Below are 15,528 nucleotides of genomic sequence, written 5' to 3'. Positions count from 1 at the left end.
ATCAATATATCATCAATGAAGACAACCACAAACTCATCTAAATATGGCTTGAAGACTCTGTTCATTAAATCCATAAATGCAGCAGGGGCATTGGTCACCCCAAAAGGCATTACTAAAAACTCGTAGTGGCTATATCTTGTCCGAAAAGCAGTCTTCTCAACATCTTCGGCTTTAACTTTAAGCTGGTGGTAACCAGACCTAAGGTCAATCTTAGAAAAGACTCGTGCTCCTTGTAATTGGTCAAGCAAATCATCAATCCTAGGTAATGGGTACTTGTTTTTAATGGTGACCTTATTAAGTTCTCTGTAATCGATACAAAGACGGAGTGTGCCATCGTTTTTCTTAACAAATAAAACAGGTGCTCCCCATGGTGAAGTGCTCGGCCTAATAAATCCCTTATCCAACAATTCTTGTAATTGCAGTTTCAATTCCCTAAGTTTAGCTGGGGCCATCCTGTAGGGGGTTTTGGAGATCGGCTGGGTTCCCGGCATGATATCAACAGTAAACTCTATCTCTCTATCGGCTAAGTGGCCAGGCAATTCGTTTGGGAAGACGTCGGGGAATTCACTAACAACTGGGATGTCGGCTAAATTAACATTTCCATTCTGGTCACTCAGTATACTACACAAGTAGCCTCGACACCCTTTCTGAATTAACTTATAGGCTTTAATGGACGAAATCAAGTAAGGTGGGGACACTACCCCTTTACCCTGGAAAATAACCTCGGCTAGGTCTGGGGGTTTCAGTGTGACACTTTTCGAAATACAATTAATAGATGCATGATTTGCGACTAACCAATCCATTCCCAGTATAACATCAAAATGAGTCATCTCCAGAGGCATTAAATCTACTAACAATTCAACATTCTCAATCACAACAACACATGCTCTATAAATGGATACAACAATCATAGATCTCCCATATGGAGTAGACACAGATAATACATAATCAAGGGGCTCTAGTTCTCTATTAATTTTCTCGGCAAACTTAGCAGATACAAACGAATGCGTAGAACCCGAATCAATCAACACATAGGCATCTTGGGAGCAAATTAGGAATATACCTGACACCACTGTCTCAGCATTCTGAGTGTCCCCTGGTACTAGCGCAAATACTTCGCCCTGTCTCATCTGTCCTTTCCCAACATTACCCTTCTGGACGGAACCCGAGATATTCTCACCTTTCTTGTTGTTATCAGCCTTTGTCTTAGGGCAATCTTTCACATAATGACCCATTTCACCACATTCATAACAAGCTTCGGACGTCCGACGACAGACCCCGAAATGTTGCCTCCCACAATCCGAACACGTCGATTTAGCATTACCCTCCTGCCTTAGGTTACCAGCACTTCCCATGTTCGTCTTCTTCTTGGTGCCCAGCTGTGCTCGGTGATTGTCATAGTTCTGTCTCTTTCGCTGGTTCTCCCCCGAGCTCTGGTATCGATTCAGGTTAGCTTCGGCCAAAATGGCTTTGTCCAACACTTCGGCGTAAGTCGGCATATTATGCAAGTTAACCCGGTCTTGAATCGGTCCGCGAAGCCCACTCTCGAACTTCCTGGCCTTCATGTATTCATCGTTGGCCATGTGAGGTGCAAACCTCGCCAATTTAGTAAAAGCGTGGTCGTATTCCGCCACTGTTCGGTTGCCTTGCGTCAAAGTCTGAAATTCGATAGCCTTGCGGTTTCGAACACTTAGGGGAAAGTGTTTGTTGTAGAACAACTCTAAGAATCGAGTCCAGGTCAGATCTGGATTGCTTTCTCGAACCATCATCCACCATCTGCGAGCGTCATCATCTAAGGTGAATGCTGCCAACGTCACCTTCTGAGCGTCGGTGCTAGGAAAGATCTCGAACAACTTCTCCATATCCAAAACCCACGCCTCAGCCTTCATTGGCTCTATACCCCCAGAGAATCTCGGTGGTTTCATTTTCTTGAATTCCCTGATCAAAGCTATCGTGCCATCCCCATATAAGGCTGGTTGCGGAGGAACTTGCGGCACTGGAGGAGGTGGAGGCGGAACTACAATTCGGCCGTTGGTCTGCACGGCCTGAGTCGACGTAGCACTAGCGTACTGTTGTCTTGTTTGCCTCAACTCGCGGGCCAAACCTTCAACTAATCTTTCCAGTCTGTCCAATCTGTCTTCGGGCTGATCCCGGCCAATTGGAGGTCTACCTATGATGCTATGAGCATACAAAGTGTGACTTTAAAACAAATAAGCAAATACCCACGTAGGCAAGTAACAACTAGGTATGTCAAGACAATGCACACCTCGTTCAAATAGCAAGCACCCTGATGCAATCCTAACATCTTTCTAAGGGGAATCCTATGATCTTTAGGACTCAAAGTGTGTGAATAATGTATACTGAGGAACTTGTGCTCTGATACCATTCTGTCACGACCCCAAACCGCCCCTAGTAGTTTGGTGCCGTGATGGCCAGTAATCCGAGATTACCGAAGGCCAACTTTCAAAAAATTACTCAATCAGAATATAATAAACGGGGCTCACAAATGCGGAAGCAATAAATCAAAATACAAGTGGTCCATAAGAGCAGTGCATAGATCAAATGTAATGACATACATGACATAGTTTCTCATTCGGTTGATAATAAACGAAATACATATCAGAATCTTGATCAAAAGGCTTCTAGAGCCGACATGTGCAAATACAATGATTACATGCCAAAGAAGCATAATCTTCAAGAATTGCCGACGTAAATACAATTTTTTTCCGACATAGAACAAGTCAAGCCGACATGACAAGAATCCAAAACAAGCTTTGCAAAACACATCTAGGCGTCGCCGCCGTCCTGCTCATCACCTACATATATATAGAGAGGGTGAGCTTGGATACTCAGTGAATGGTACTAGTAATAAAGGTTTTGCATGAATATAGCCGAAGTCTTTTACAAACAAAACATGCCAAGCCCATACGAATATTAGCCGAGATCCTTTCAGAGCAAAAACACATCAAAACTTTATCAAAACAAGAGATGAACCGTATTCATCTATCAAGTCTTACAAGTCTCAAGGGATGCTTACTGGCATCGGTAAAACACAAATCAAGCTTTCCGAACAAACGAGTCCACGCAGTAAACCATCAGTGGCAAAACAAAGACTGCACGATCCGTAATCGATTAGTCAAAGGTACTGCGAAAGTTTATAGTCCTCCAGCACAAGGGACTTGTGTTACTTAAGCCCGTAGCTCCTTTTAACACGATGGTCTTGTATTACTTAGGCCCGTAGCCCGCTTTAACACGATAGTCTTGTGTTACTTAGGCCCGTAGCCCGCTTTAACACGATAGTCTTTCCAAGGAAGGACCGTATCCTTTTATACTTAGTGCTGCGAAAGTTTAAAGTCCTCCAGCACAAGGGACTTTTCAAGGATGACATCAAAACAAAGCTTATACTTGATACATCAAAACAGAGCTATTCATTCATGCTTAACAAATACTTTCGTCAAAACAAAGCAAAGCAAGATTTATCAAAACAGTATAACATAGCTTTATTAAAAATACCACTCACATAGATCTCCTCGGGTGTAGGCTCAAAGCAAAGATCAAGGACCTACAATCACATGGCAACCACATTCTCAAAACAAGCTTTATATGCATGCAAATGATCCCGGCATTCTCACCAGATCCAAGTCAATAACAAGCAAAACATGCTAGGAGTTTAAACACTGCTTCCGTCCCATGAAAACACACTGGGTACCAACCAGGTCTTTGCCGAGGTCCTACACCTCCTTGCCGAGGTGTGGTCCCGATGGCCTCATTCAAAAGCAAAATCGGGAAAACCTGGGTTTCCCTTTGAAGAACATGATGAACATGATCATGAGGAAGATGAATGCAAGATCGTAACTTGTTACAAAAAAATCTGAGATTTCATGCCATGAGTTCAAAACATGGACCTGGGTACCCATACAAGAAGGTCATGCAAGAACAAACACAAAACATGGTTCTTGTTCCAAACTTTCGGATCAAAACGAGACTTTTCTTCAAGAACACATGAATATTATTTTTCTCTTCCGAAACCAACTTCAAATCGATGCATGACATGCAAAACAAATTCGATCATGCAATGCAGCTAGATGATCAATAACAACAACCAGAGTAGATTAAGATTCTTACCCCAAAGCTCGAATCTAATGGCTCAACTCCAAAGGTCAACTCGAAAATCTACTCTCTCACTCTAAAACTCCTTCTCCCTCTTCTAGAGCTTCTCTCTCTCTCTCTCTCTCTCTAGAACAAAACTTGCAACAAAATGATACAAAAGAATGATATGTTCACAGGCCCGCCGGCTGACTTAACCTTCAGTTCGGACACGTGGCGCTATCGGGTTGGTTCAACTCAAAAGGTGACTGATTGATAAGACAAGTCTATGACAAAGCGTATGCAGCAAGCTAAGGCAAGACACATCGGCAAGTAATGACATCGGCTAAAGTCAAAGCTTTCGCAACAGGGTAACAAAGACATCGGCTAGGGAGGACGACACTTGACTAAGCTGTGCCACACCTTGGCCTGGGTGTGCCACACCTCGGTCTAGGCCAAACCTGCCCAAGGACAAGGATCACTAAGTGAAAAACATCTCGGCAACATGCCCGGGGTGAAGATGGGGGTCGATCAAGTGGTTCCAAAACAGTTCTAAGTACAAAGGTTCAGAGGTGAACTAAGCTCAAGATGACCTCGGCTACACACCAAGCAAGGAACAAAATCATGCAAGCAACACTTAAACAAAACAAGGCAAGGCAAAACTTGCAAACAATATAACAAGACAAGATCATGCATGAATGTATGCAAGTATGACAAGAGTAAGGTGAGGGTTGCTACAGGTTCCCTGCTCATTTAGACAGTTTATAATGAGACTACAACTCATATTAACAATACTTTGATCATAATGCCTCAATATGAGACTACAACTCACATTATTAACATTTCAACACTTCAATTTCAAATGAGACTATAACTCATTTTATTAACACTTCAACACTTCAATTCATCTAAGTTATGCAAACGCAATCAAGATTTCGGGACTTTCACCCTGGACACTACGGCCAACTTAATTATCATTGGAGTCCATCCCCTATCTCCTCTCAAACTGGTTTGAGAGTACATCTCCTATCTCCTCCCAAACCATGGAGTACATCCCCTATCTTCTCCCAAACAACATATATATGTAATGTATTTAAACACTTATCATATACAATGATCAAGGAAAGCATATATTCAATGTGTTATTCCATCCGTCATATTCAATGATATACTCAATTGATTAGTTTTAATTCACCTAATCATCATGCAGTGTCTACAACAATCAAGACTATCCTCCACCGATAGCCTAAAACAGTTATTTCTAAACAGATAATAAATTATTAAACAGATAGGTTATCTACAATTTTAAAGGTGAGTGATTAATCAATCCAACTCCACCATTCCATCTCATAATTGCCCAATTTCATTATTTCCAAACTAATTTCACATTCCCATAATTAATTTCATTAATTACACCAATAACCCGATTAGGCCCAATAAAGGCATTTTTCCCATTTTCTCAACATTGACCCAAAGGTCCAAATATCATCAATAAACATTAATAACCTCATTTTAAGACCCACATACACATGTATAGTTCAAAAGGAACATAACCCCCCTTTTATACATTTCAAGTTTTGAAACCCTAACACCCAAAATTTCCAACTTCAACATTAAATCAAAATGACTACGTGTTTATGTCAAAGGCCATAAATATGAGTAGTTATCCCTACCTCAAATGAAAGGACCCAAACAAGATGAAGGTGTGAACCCAAGATGCTCCAAACACCAACTTTTTCGGATCAAAACGAAAGTCTTGCGAAGCTCCAACACTTCAATGAAGATAGAAGGGTTGGGTCTCACTAAATCAAGATCAAAATGTAGAGAGAGAGGGTATTCTAGAGAGAGAGGCTCTCAAATTTGGATTTTGGAAAGTTAGAGAGAGAGACAGAGTCGAAAAAGTGATTCAAAATGGCTTCTCTTCGAACTGATATACATCACAGTCTGCTCGAGCGTGGAACGCCCCGATCGAGCGTCAAAAACAGACTCCCGCTCGAGCGTGGAATGCACACTTCCAGAAGTTCTGCAGACGAAGGTCCCCGCTCGAGCGTGAAAGTGGACGCTAAAGCGTCCGATGTCCTGCAGGGAAAATACTGAAGAATGAATAATCCCGCTCGAGCGTAAAAAGCGCCGCTCGAGCGTGGAATGCACACTTCCAGAAGTTCTGCAGAAAAAGCTCCCCGCTCGAGCGTGAAAGTGGACACTCGAGTGTCCGATGTCCTGCAGGGAAAATACTAAAGACTGAATAATTCCGCTCGAGCGTCAAACTTCCCTCTCGAGCGGAGGAGCAAATGCAAAAGGGCCCGCTCGAGCGTAAAGGCCAAAAATCTGGACAGAAGCTATTTGTTTCGAAACATAACCAACCTGTTTCAAACCTACCCAACACAACCCAAAATTCAAATACAAAGAGTTAAAGGACGGAAACGCGATACAGACAACCGCAATCAACCACAGAACCGAGTTCGGAATACAATAAACAACTGAGGAAAAACCGGGATCACTATAGAAATCTTAATGGAAAAAGATTTGAAAGTAGGAAATATTGGTAGTGCCTTAAGTACGATAAGGAATAGGGTATGCCGTAAGAAGGTTCATATTGTTCTTGATGATGTGGATGAATCAACAGAACTTGAAAAATTGGTAGGAGAGCTTCATTGGTTTGGTTTTGGAAGTAGAATCATTATAACAACTAGAAATCAACATACATTAATCAGATATGACACAACACATATTTATAAGGTTGAGGAATTAGGAGAAGATGAAGCTATAGAACTCTTTAAATCGAAAGCCTTCAGGAAACACCAACAAATGAGAGGCTACGGAGAACTTCTACATTGTGCAGTAAAGTACGCCAAAGGAGTTCCTTTAGCTCTCAAAGTTTTGGGCTCTTTCTTCGTGGTCGAAACAAAGATGAATTATAACCAAGTCATATCTTGTATATTATAGAATTTTTTGTTGTTTTTATTTATTTTTTTTTTAGGAAAATATATTTTGATACAAGTAAAATTCATGATTTTTGATAAATTTGATTAATACACATCAGGATTTGATTTCGGGTGGAGAATATATATATATATATATATTTTAAAACATTGAAAAAAATTGTTTGTGTGAGCATTTTATCTAGAATCACACATAATGACACAAATTTTCCTCAACCACTAGCAAATTTGTTTGTATTTGGCTTTCAATTATTAAAATTTTCCACACCTTAAATAATACAACTCAAAATCAATTTTTCATTTTAAAAATAAATTCTCGTGCATTGTACGGTCATTAATTACTTAAATTAAATTACAATATTCTATTTTTCTTTATTGCATTTTTTTTTTCTTTCCCAATGATTTACTACCAGTTGGCTGTGCGATGCAAGATAAAATAAAGGGATAATTATAATTTAAAAAAAAAAAAACTCAAGAATTTAAATTCTAATATTTTAATTTACTTTTAATCTAAATCATCCTTGTTAAATAAAAATTGAGAAAAAATTATTTTAAAATAATTTTAGTTATTAAACTCAATATAGATATAAACAAAATGTTTAAAATATAATGAGTTTAATGATTAAAATTTCAATTGATTTTACTTAATAAAAATAAGCATTGATTTAGACAGAAAATAAATTAAAAGTTTAGGATTTAAATTGAAGAAATTAAAAACTCAGGATTTACCTTGTTATAAGGTTCAAACTTTGAGGGTTTTTTTTTTTTTTAATTTCTGCTAAAATAATTATGTTTTAAAATAACATTTTATATATTTTAGTTCAATTATCTACCTGTATGTCTCTGCACATTTATATGTCCTATTCCATAATTATCTTCATCCCTTGCAATGAGCAAAATTAATCACAATTAAAATAATGTTAGTTTACGTTTTTATAGCTGTTTTGAGTTTTGATTCACAAATTTCTTTTACTATTGGCCTAAATCTACTGGTCTGAATCAATGTTTATCCAGGAACTTGTGGGGATACTTTTCAGAAAGTTAAATCATACATATTCGTGTGTTTCTGAAGACCTAGTTGGAATGGATTCTAATATGGAGGAAATGATTAAATTGTTTGGATTAGGGATGGATGATGCTCGTGTTGTGGGGATGTGGGGGATGGGTGGAATAGGTACGACAACTCTTGCAAGTGCTATTTATGCCCATATCTCTTGCCAATTTGAAGGCTGCAGCTTCATTGAAAATGTTAGAGAAGTTTCAGAAAATGGTGGTTTGAAAACTCAGGAACAACTCATTTCCGAAATCTTAATGGAGAAAGATTCGAAAGTAGGAAATATTGGTAGTGCCTTAAGTACGATAAGGAACAGGGTATGCTGTAAGAAGGTTCATATTGTTGTTGATGATGTGGATGAATCAACAGAACTAGAAAATTGGTAGGAGAGCTTAATTGATTTGGTTTTGGAAGTAGAATCTTTATAACAACTAAAAATCAACATACATTAATCAGATATGGCATAACACATATTTATAAGGTTGAGGAATTAGGAGAAGATGAAGCTATAGAACTCTTTAAATCGAAAGCCTTTAGGAAACACCAACAAATGGGAGGCTATGGAGAACTTGTACATTGTGCAGTAAAGTACGCTAAAGGAGTTCCTTTAGCTCTCAAAGTTTTGAGTTCTTTTCTTTGTGGTTAAAACAAAGATGAATTATAACCAAGTCATAACTTGTATATTATAGAATTTTTTGTAGTTTTTTTTTTTTTTTTCAGGAAAATATATTTTGATACAAGTAAAATTATAGATTTTTGATAAATTTGATTAATACAAATAAGGATTTGATTTCAGGTTGAGAATATTATTATTATTATTTATTATTTATTTTTATTTTTTTTAACTTTGAAAGAAATTGTCTATATGAGCATTTTATCTTGAATCACACATAATAACAAAAATTTTCCCCAACCACTGGCAAATTTGTTTGTATTTGGCTTGCAATTATTAAAATTTTGCGCACATTAAATAATACTGCTCAAAATCAATTTTTCATTTTAAAAATAAATTCTCGTGCATTGTACGGTCACTAATTACTTAAATTAAATTAAAATATTCTGTTTTTCCTTTTTGCATTTTTTTTTTCTCTCCCTATGATTTACGACTAGTTGGCTGTGCGATGCAAGATAAAATAAAAGGTTAATCAAAATTTAAAAAAAAAACATAATAATTTAAATTCTAATATTTTAATTTATTTTTTATTTAAATCATTCTCGTTGACTAAAAATCGAGAAAAAATTATTTAAAAATAGTTTTAGTTATTAAACTCAAGATAGATATACATAAAATGTTTAAAATATATTGAGTTTAATGAGTAAAATTTCAATTGATTTTACTTCATAAAAATAAGCAATGATTTAGACTAAAAATAAATTAAAAGTTTAGGATTTAAATTGAAGAAATTAAAAACTCAAGATTTACCTTGTTATAAGGTTCAAACTTTGAGGGTTTTTTTTTTTTTTTAATTTCTGCTAAAATAATTATGTTTTGAAATAACATTTTATATATTTTAGTTCAATTATCTACCTGTATGTCTCTGCACATTTATATGTCCTGATCCATAATTATCTTCATCCCTTGCAATGGGTAAAATTAATCACAATTAAAATAATGTTAGTTTACGTTTTTATAGTTGTTTTGAGTTTTGATTCACAAATTTCTTTACTATTGGCCTAAATCTACAGGTCTGAATCAATGTTCATCCAGGAACTTGTGGGGATACTTTTTAGAAAGTTAAATCATACATATTCGTTTGTTTCTGAAGACCTAGTTGGAATGGATTCTAGTATGGAGGAAATGATTAAATTGCTACGATTAGGTATGGATGATGCTCGTGTTGTGGGGATTTGGGGGATTGGTGAATAGGTACGACAACTTTTGCAAGTGCTATTTATGCCCATATCTCTTGCCAATTTGAAGGTTGTAGCTTCATTGAAGATGTTAGAGAAGTTTCAGAAAAAGGGGGTCTGAAAACTCTACAGGAACAACTCATTTCTGAAATCTTAATGGAGAAAGATTTGAAAGTAGGAAATATTGGTAGTGCCTTAAGTACGATAAGGAACATGGTATGTTGTAAGAAGGTTCATATTGTTGTTGATGATGCGGATGAATCAACGGAACTTGAAAAATTGGTAGGTGAGCTTAATTGATTTGGTTTTGGAAGTAGAATCTTTGTAACAACTACAAATCAACATACATTAATCAGATATGGCATAACACATATTTATAAGGTTGAGGAATTACGAGAAGAAGAAGCTGTAGAACTCTTTAAATCGAAAGCCTTTAGGAAACACCAACAAATGGGAGGCTATGGAGAACTTGTACATTGTGCCGTAAAGTACGCTAAAGGAGTTCCTTTAGTTCTCAAAGTTTTGAGTTCTTTTCTTTCTGGTTGAAACAAAGATGAATTACAACCAAGTCATAACTTGTATATTATAGAATTTTTTGTTGTTTTCATTTATTTTTTTTCAGGAAAATATATTTTGATACAAGTAAAATTATTGATTTTTGAAAAATTTGATTAATACAAATAATATTATTATTACTATTATTTTTTTTTTTTTAACTTTGAAAGAAATTGTCTGTATGTGCATTTTATCTAGAATCACACATAATAACAAAAATTTTCCTCAACCATTAGCAAATTTGTTTGTATTTGGCTTTCAATTATTAAAATTTTGCACACATTAAATAATACTACTCAAAATCAATTTTTCATTTTAAAAATAAATTCTCGTGCATTGTACGGTCACTAATTACTTAAATTAAATTAAAATATTCTATTTTTATTTTTTGCATTTTTTTGTCTTTCCCTATGATTTACTACTAGTTGGCTGTGCGATGCAAGATAAAATAAAAGGTTAATTATAAATTTAAAAAAAAAACTCAAGAATTTAAATTCTAATATTTTAATTTATTTTTAATCTAAATCGTTCTCGTTAAATAAAAATCGAGAAAAAATTGTTTTAAAATAGTTTTAGTTATTAAGCTCAAGATAGATATACATAAAATGTTTAAAATATATTGAGTTTAATGACTAAAATTTCAATTGATTTTACTCAATAAAAATAAGCATTGATTTAGACTGAAAATAAATTAAAAGTTTAGGATTTAAATGATGAAATTAAAAACTCCAGATTTACCTTGTTATAAGGTTCAAACTTTGAGGTTTTTTTTTTTTTTTTTTTTGTAATTTCTGCTAAAATAATTATGTTTTGAAATAACATTTTATATATTTTAGTTCAATTATCTACCTGTATGTCTTTGCACATTTATATGTCCTGATCCATAATTATCTTCATCCCATGCAATGAGCAAAATTAATCACAATTAAAATAATGTTAGTTTACGTTTTTATAGCTGTTTTGAGTTTTGATTCACAAATTTCTTTTACTATTGGCCTAAATCTACTGGTCTGAATCAATGTTCATCCAGGAACTTGTGGGGATACTTTTTAGAAAGTTAAATCATACATATTCGTTTGTTTCTGAAGACCTAGTTGGAATGGATTCTAGTATGGAGGAAATGATTAAATTGCTACGATTAGGGATTGATGATGCTCGTGTCTTGGGGATATGGGGGATTGATGGAATAGGTACGGAAACTCTTGCAAGTGCTATTTATGCCCTTATCTCTTGCCAATTTGAAGGTTGCAGCTTCATTGAAAATGTTAGAGAAGTTTCAGAAAAAGGTGGTCTGAAAACTCTACGGGAACAACTCATTTCTGAAATCTTAATGGAGAAAGATTTGAAAGTAGGAAATATTGGTAGTGCCTTAAGTACGATAAGGACCGGGGTATGCTGTAAGAAGGTTCATATTGTTCTTGATGATGTGGATGAATCAACAGAACTTGAAAAATTGGTAAGAGAGCTTGATTGGTTTGGTTTTGGAAGTAGAATCATTATAACAACTAGAAATCAGCATACATTAATCAGATATGGCATAACACATATTTATAAGGTTGAGGAATTAGGAGAAGATGAAGCCATAGAACTCTTTAAATCGAAAGCCTTTAAGAAACACCAACAAATGGGAGACTATGGAGAACTTGTACATTGTGTAGTAAAGTACGCTAAAGGAGTTCCTTTAGCTCTCAAAGTTTTGGGTTCTATTTTTTGTAGTCAAAACAAAGATGAATTATAACCAAGTCATAACTTGCATATTATAGAATTTTATGTTGTTTTTATTTTTATTTTTTTCAGGAAAATATATTTTGATACAAGTAAAATTCGTGATTTTTGATAAATTTGATTAATACAAATAAGGATTCGATTTCAGGTTGAGAATTTATATATATATATATATATATATTTTTAACTTTGAAAGAAATTGTTTGTATGAGCATTTTATCTAGAATCACACATAATGACAAAAATTTTCCTCAACCATTAGCAAATTTGTTTGTATTTGGCATTCAATTTTAAAAATTTTCCACACATTAAATAATACTGCTGAAAATCAATTTTTCATTTTAAAAATAAATTCTCGTGCATTGTACGGTCATTAATTACTTAAATTAAATTAAAATATTATGTTTTTCTTTTTTGCATTTTTTTTTCTTTCCCTATGATTTACTACCAGTTGTTTGTGCGATGCAAGATAAAATAAAGGGATAATTATAAATTTAAAAAAAAAAAACTCAAGAATTTAAATTCCAATATTTTAATTTATTTTTAATCGAAATCATTCTCGTTAAATAAAAATCGAGAAAAAATTATTTTAAAATAGTTTTAGTTATTAAACTCAATATAGATATACATAAAATGTTTAAAATATATTGAGTTTAATGAGTAAAATTTCAATTGATTTTACTCAATAAAAATAAGCATTGGTTTAGACTGAAAATAAATTAAAAGTTTAGGATTTCAATTGAAGAAATTAAAAACTCAGGATTTACCTTGTTATAAGGTTCAAACTTTGAGGTTTTTTTTTTTTTTTGTAATTTCTACTAAAATAATTATGTTTTGAAATAACATTTTATATATTTCAGTTCAATTATCTACCTGTATGTCTCTGCACATTTATATGTCCTGATCCATAATTATCTTCATCCCATGCAATGAGCAAAATTAATCACAATTAAAATAATGTTAGTTTACGTTTTTATAGCTGTTTTGAGTTTTGATTCACAAATTTCTTTTACTATTGGCCTAAATCTACAGGTCTGAATCAATGTTCATCCAGGAACTTGTGGGGATACTTTTTAGAAAGTTAAATCATACATATTCGTTTGTTTCTGAAGACCTAGTTGGAATGGATTCTAGTATGGAGGAAATGATTAAATTGCTAGGATTAGGGATGGATGTTGCTCATGTCTTGGGGATATGGGGGATTGGTAGAATAGGTACGACAACTCTTGCAAGTGCTATTTATGCCCATATCTCTTGCCAATTTGAAGGTTGCAGCTTCATTGAAAATGTTAGAGAAGTTTCAAAAAAAGGTGGTCTGAAAACTCTACGAGAACAACTCATTTCTGAAATCTTAATGGAGAAAGATTTGAAAGTAGGAAATATTGGTAGTGCCTTAAGTACGATAAGGACCGGGGTATGCTGTAAGAAGGTTCATATTGTTCTTGATGATGTGGATGAATCAACAGAACTTGAAAAATTGGTAAGAGAGCTTGATTGGTTTGGTTTTGGAAGTAGAATCATTATAACAACTAGAAATCAACATACATTAATCAGATATGGCATAACACATATTTATAAGGTTGAGGAATTAGGAGAAGATGAAGCTATAGAACTCTTTAAATCGAAAGCCTTTAGGAAACACCAACAAATGGGAGGCAATGGAGAACTTTTACATTGTGCAGTAAAGTACGCTAAAGGAGTTCCTTTAGCTCTCAAAGTTTTGGGTTCTTTTTTTTGTGGTCAAAACAAAGATGAATTATAACCAAGTCATAACTTGTATATTATAGAATTTTTTGTTGTTTTTTTTTTATTTTTTTTTTCAGGAAAATATATTTTGGTACAAGTAAAATTCGTGATTTTTGATAAATTTGATTAATACAAATAAGGATTTGATTTCAGGTTTAGAATTTATATATATATATATATATTTAACTTTGAAAGAAATTGTTTGTATGAGTATTTTATCTAGAATCATACATAATGAAAAAAATTTTCCTCAACCATTAGCAAATTTGTTTGTATTTGCCATTCAATTTTTAAAATTTTCCAGACATTAAATAATATTACTGAAAATCAATTTTTCATTTTAAAAATAAATTCTCGTGCATTGTACGGTCATTAATTACTTAAATTAAATTAAAATATTATGTTTTTCTTTTTTGCATTTTTTTTCTTTCCCTATGATTTACTACCTGTTGGCTGTGCGATGCAAGATAAAATAAAGGGATAATTATAAATTTTAAAAAAAAAAGTCAAGAATTTAAATTCTAATATTTTAATTTATTTTTAATCTAAATCATTCTCCTTTAATAAAAATCGAGAAAAAATTATTTTAAAATAGTTTTAGTTATTAAACTCAATATAGATATACATAAAATGTTTAAAATATATTGAGTTGAATGATTAAAATTGCAATTGATTTTACTTAATAAAAATACGCAATGATTTAGAGTGAAAATAAATTGAAAGTGTAGGATTCAAATTGACAAAATTAAAAACGCAGGATTTACCTTGTTATAAGGTTCAAACTTTGAGGGGTTTTTTTTTTTTTTTTGTAATTTATGCTAAAATAATTATGTTTTGAAATAACATTTTATATATTTTAGTTCAATTATATACCTGTATGTCTCTGCACATTTATATGTCCTGTTCCATAATTATCTTCATCCCATGCAATGAGCAAAATTAATCACAATTAAAATAATGTTAGTTTATGTTTTTATAGCTTCTTTGAGTTTTGATTCACAAATTTCTTTTACTATTGGCCTAAATCTACAGGTCTGAATCAATGTTCATCCAGGAACTTGTGGGGATACTTTTTAGAACGTTAAATCGTACATATTCGGGTGTTTCTGAAGACCTAGTTGGAATGGATTCTAGTATGGAGGAAATGATTAAATTGCTAAGATTAGGGATGGTTGATGCTCGTGTCGTGGGGATATAGGGGATGGGTGGAATAGGTAAGATAACTCTTGCATGTGCAATTTATGCCCATATCTCTTGCCAATTTGAAGGTTGCAGCTTCATTGAAAATGTTAGAGAAGTTTTAGAAAAAAGTGGTCTGAAAACTCTACACGAACAACTCATTTCCGAAATCTTAATGGAGAAAGATTTGAAAGTAGGAAATGTTGGTAGTGCCTTAAGTACGATAAGGAACAGGGTATGTCGTAAGAAGGTTCATATTGTTCTTGATGATGTGGATGAATCAACATAACATGAAAAATTGGTAGGAGAGCTTGATTGGTTTGGTTTTGGAAGTAGAATCATTAAAACAACTAGAAATCAACACACATTAATCAGATATGGCATAACACA

At 33.8% G+C, this 15,528-nt stretch overlaps 1 protein-coding gene across 1 annotated transcript; it reads left to right on the top strand.

Moving 5' to 3' along the window:
• The first annotated feature begins 6,600 nt into the window (after positions 1–6,600).
• On the top strand, positions 6,601–15,157 carry LOC145823859 (uncharacterized). The gene is made up of 7 exons (XM_082923395.1): positions 6,601–6,963; positions 8,043–8,464; positions 9,769–9,941; positions 10,004–10,215; positions 11,519–12,150; positions 13,246–13,899; positions 14,992–15,157. The coding sequence occupies exons 1-7, from the start codon at positions 6,601–6,603 to the stop codon at positions 15,155–15,157; spliced, it is 2,622 nt and encodes an 873-aa protein (XP_082779521.1).
• The last annotated feature ends 371 nt before the right edge of the window (positions 15,158–15,528 follow it).

Source organism: Camellia sinensis, chromosome 4, assembly GCF_055761805.1.
Source record: "Camellia sinensis isolate YWXY chromosome 4, ASM5576180v1, whole genome shotgun sequence".
NCBI lineage: Eukaryota > Viridiplantae > Streptophyta > Magnoliopsida > Ericales > Theaceae > Camellia > Camellia sinensis.
This window is presented reverse-complemented; position numbering and strand designations above follow the sequence as displayed.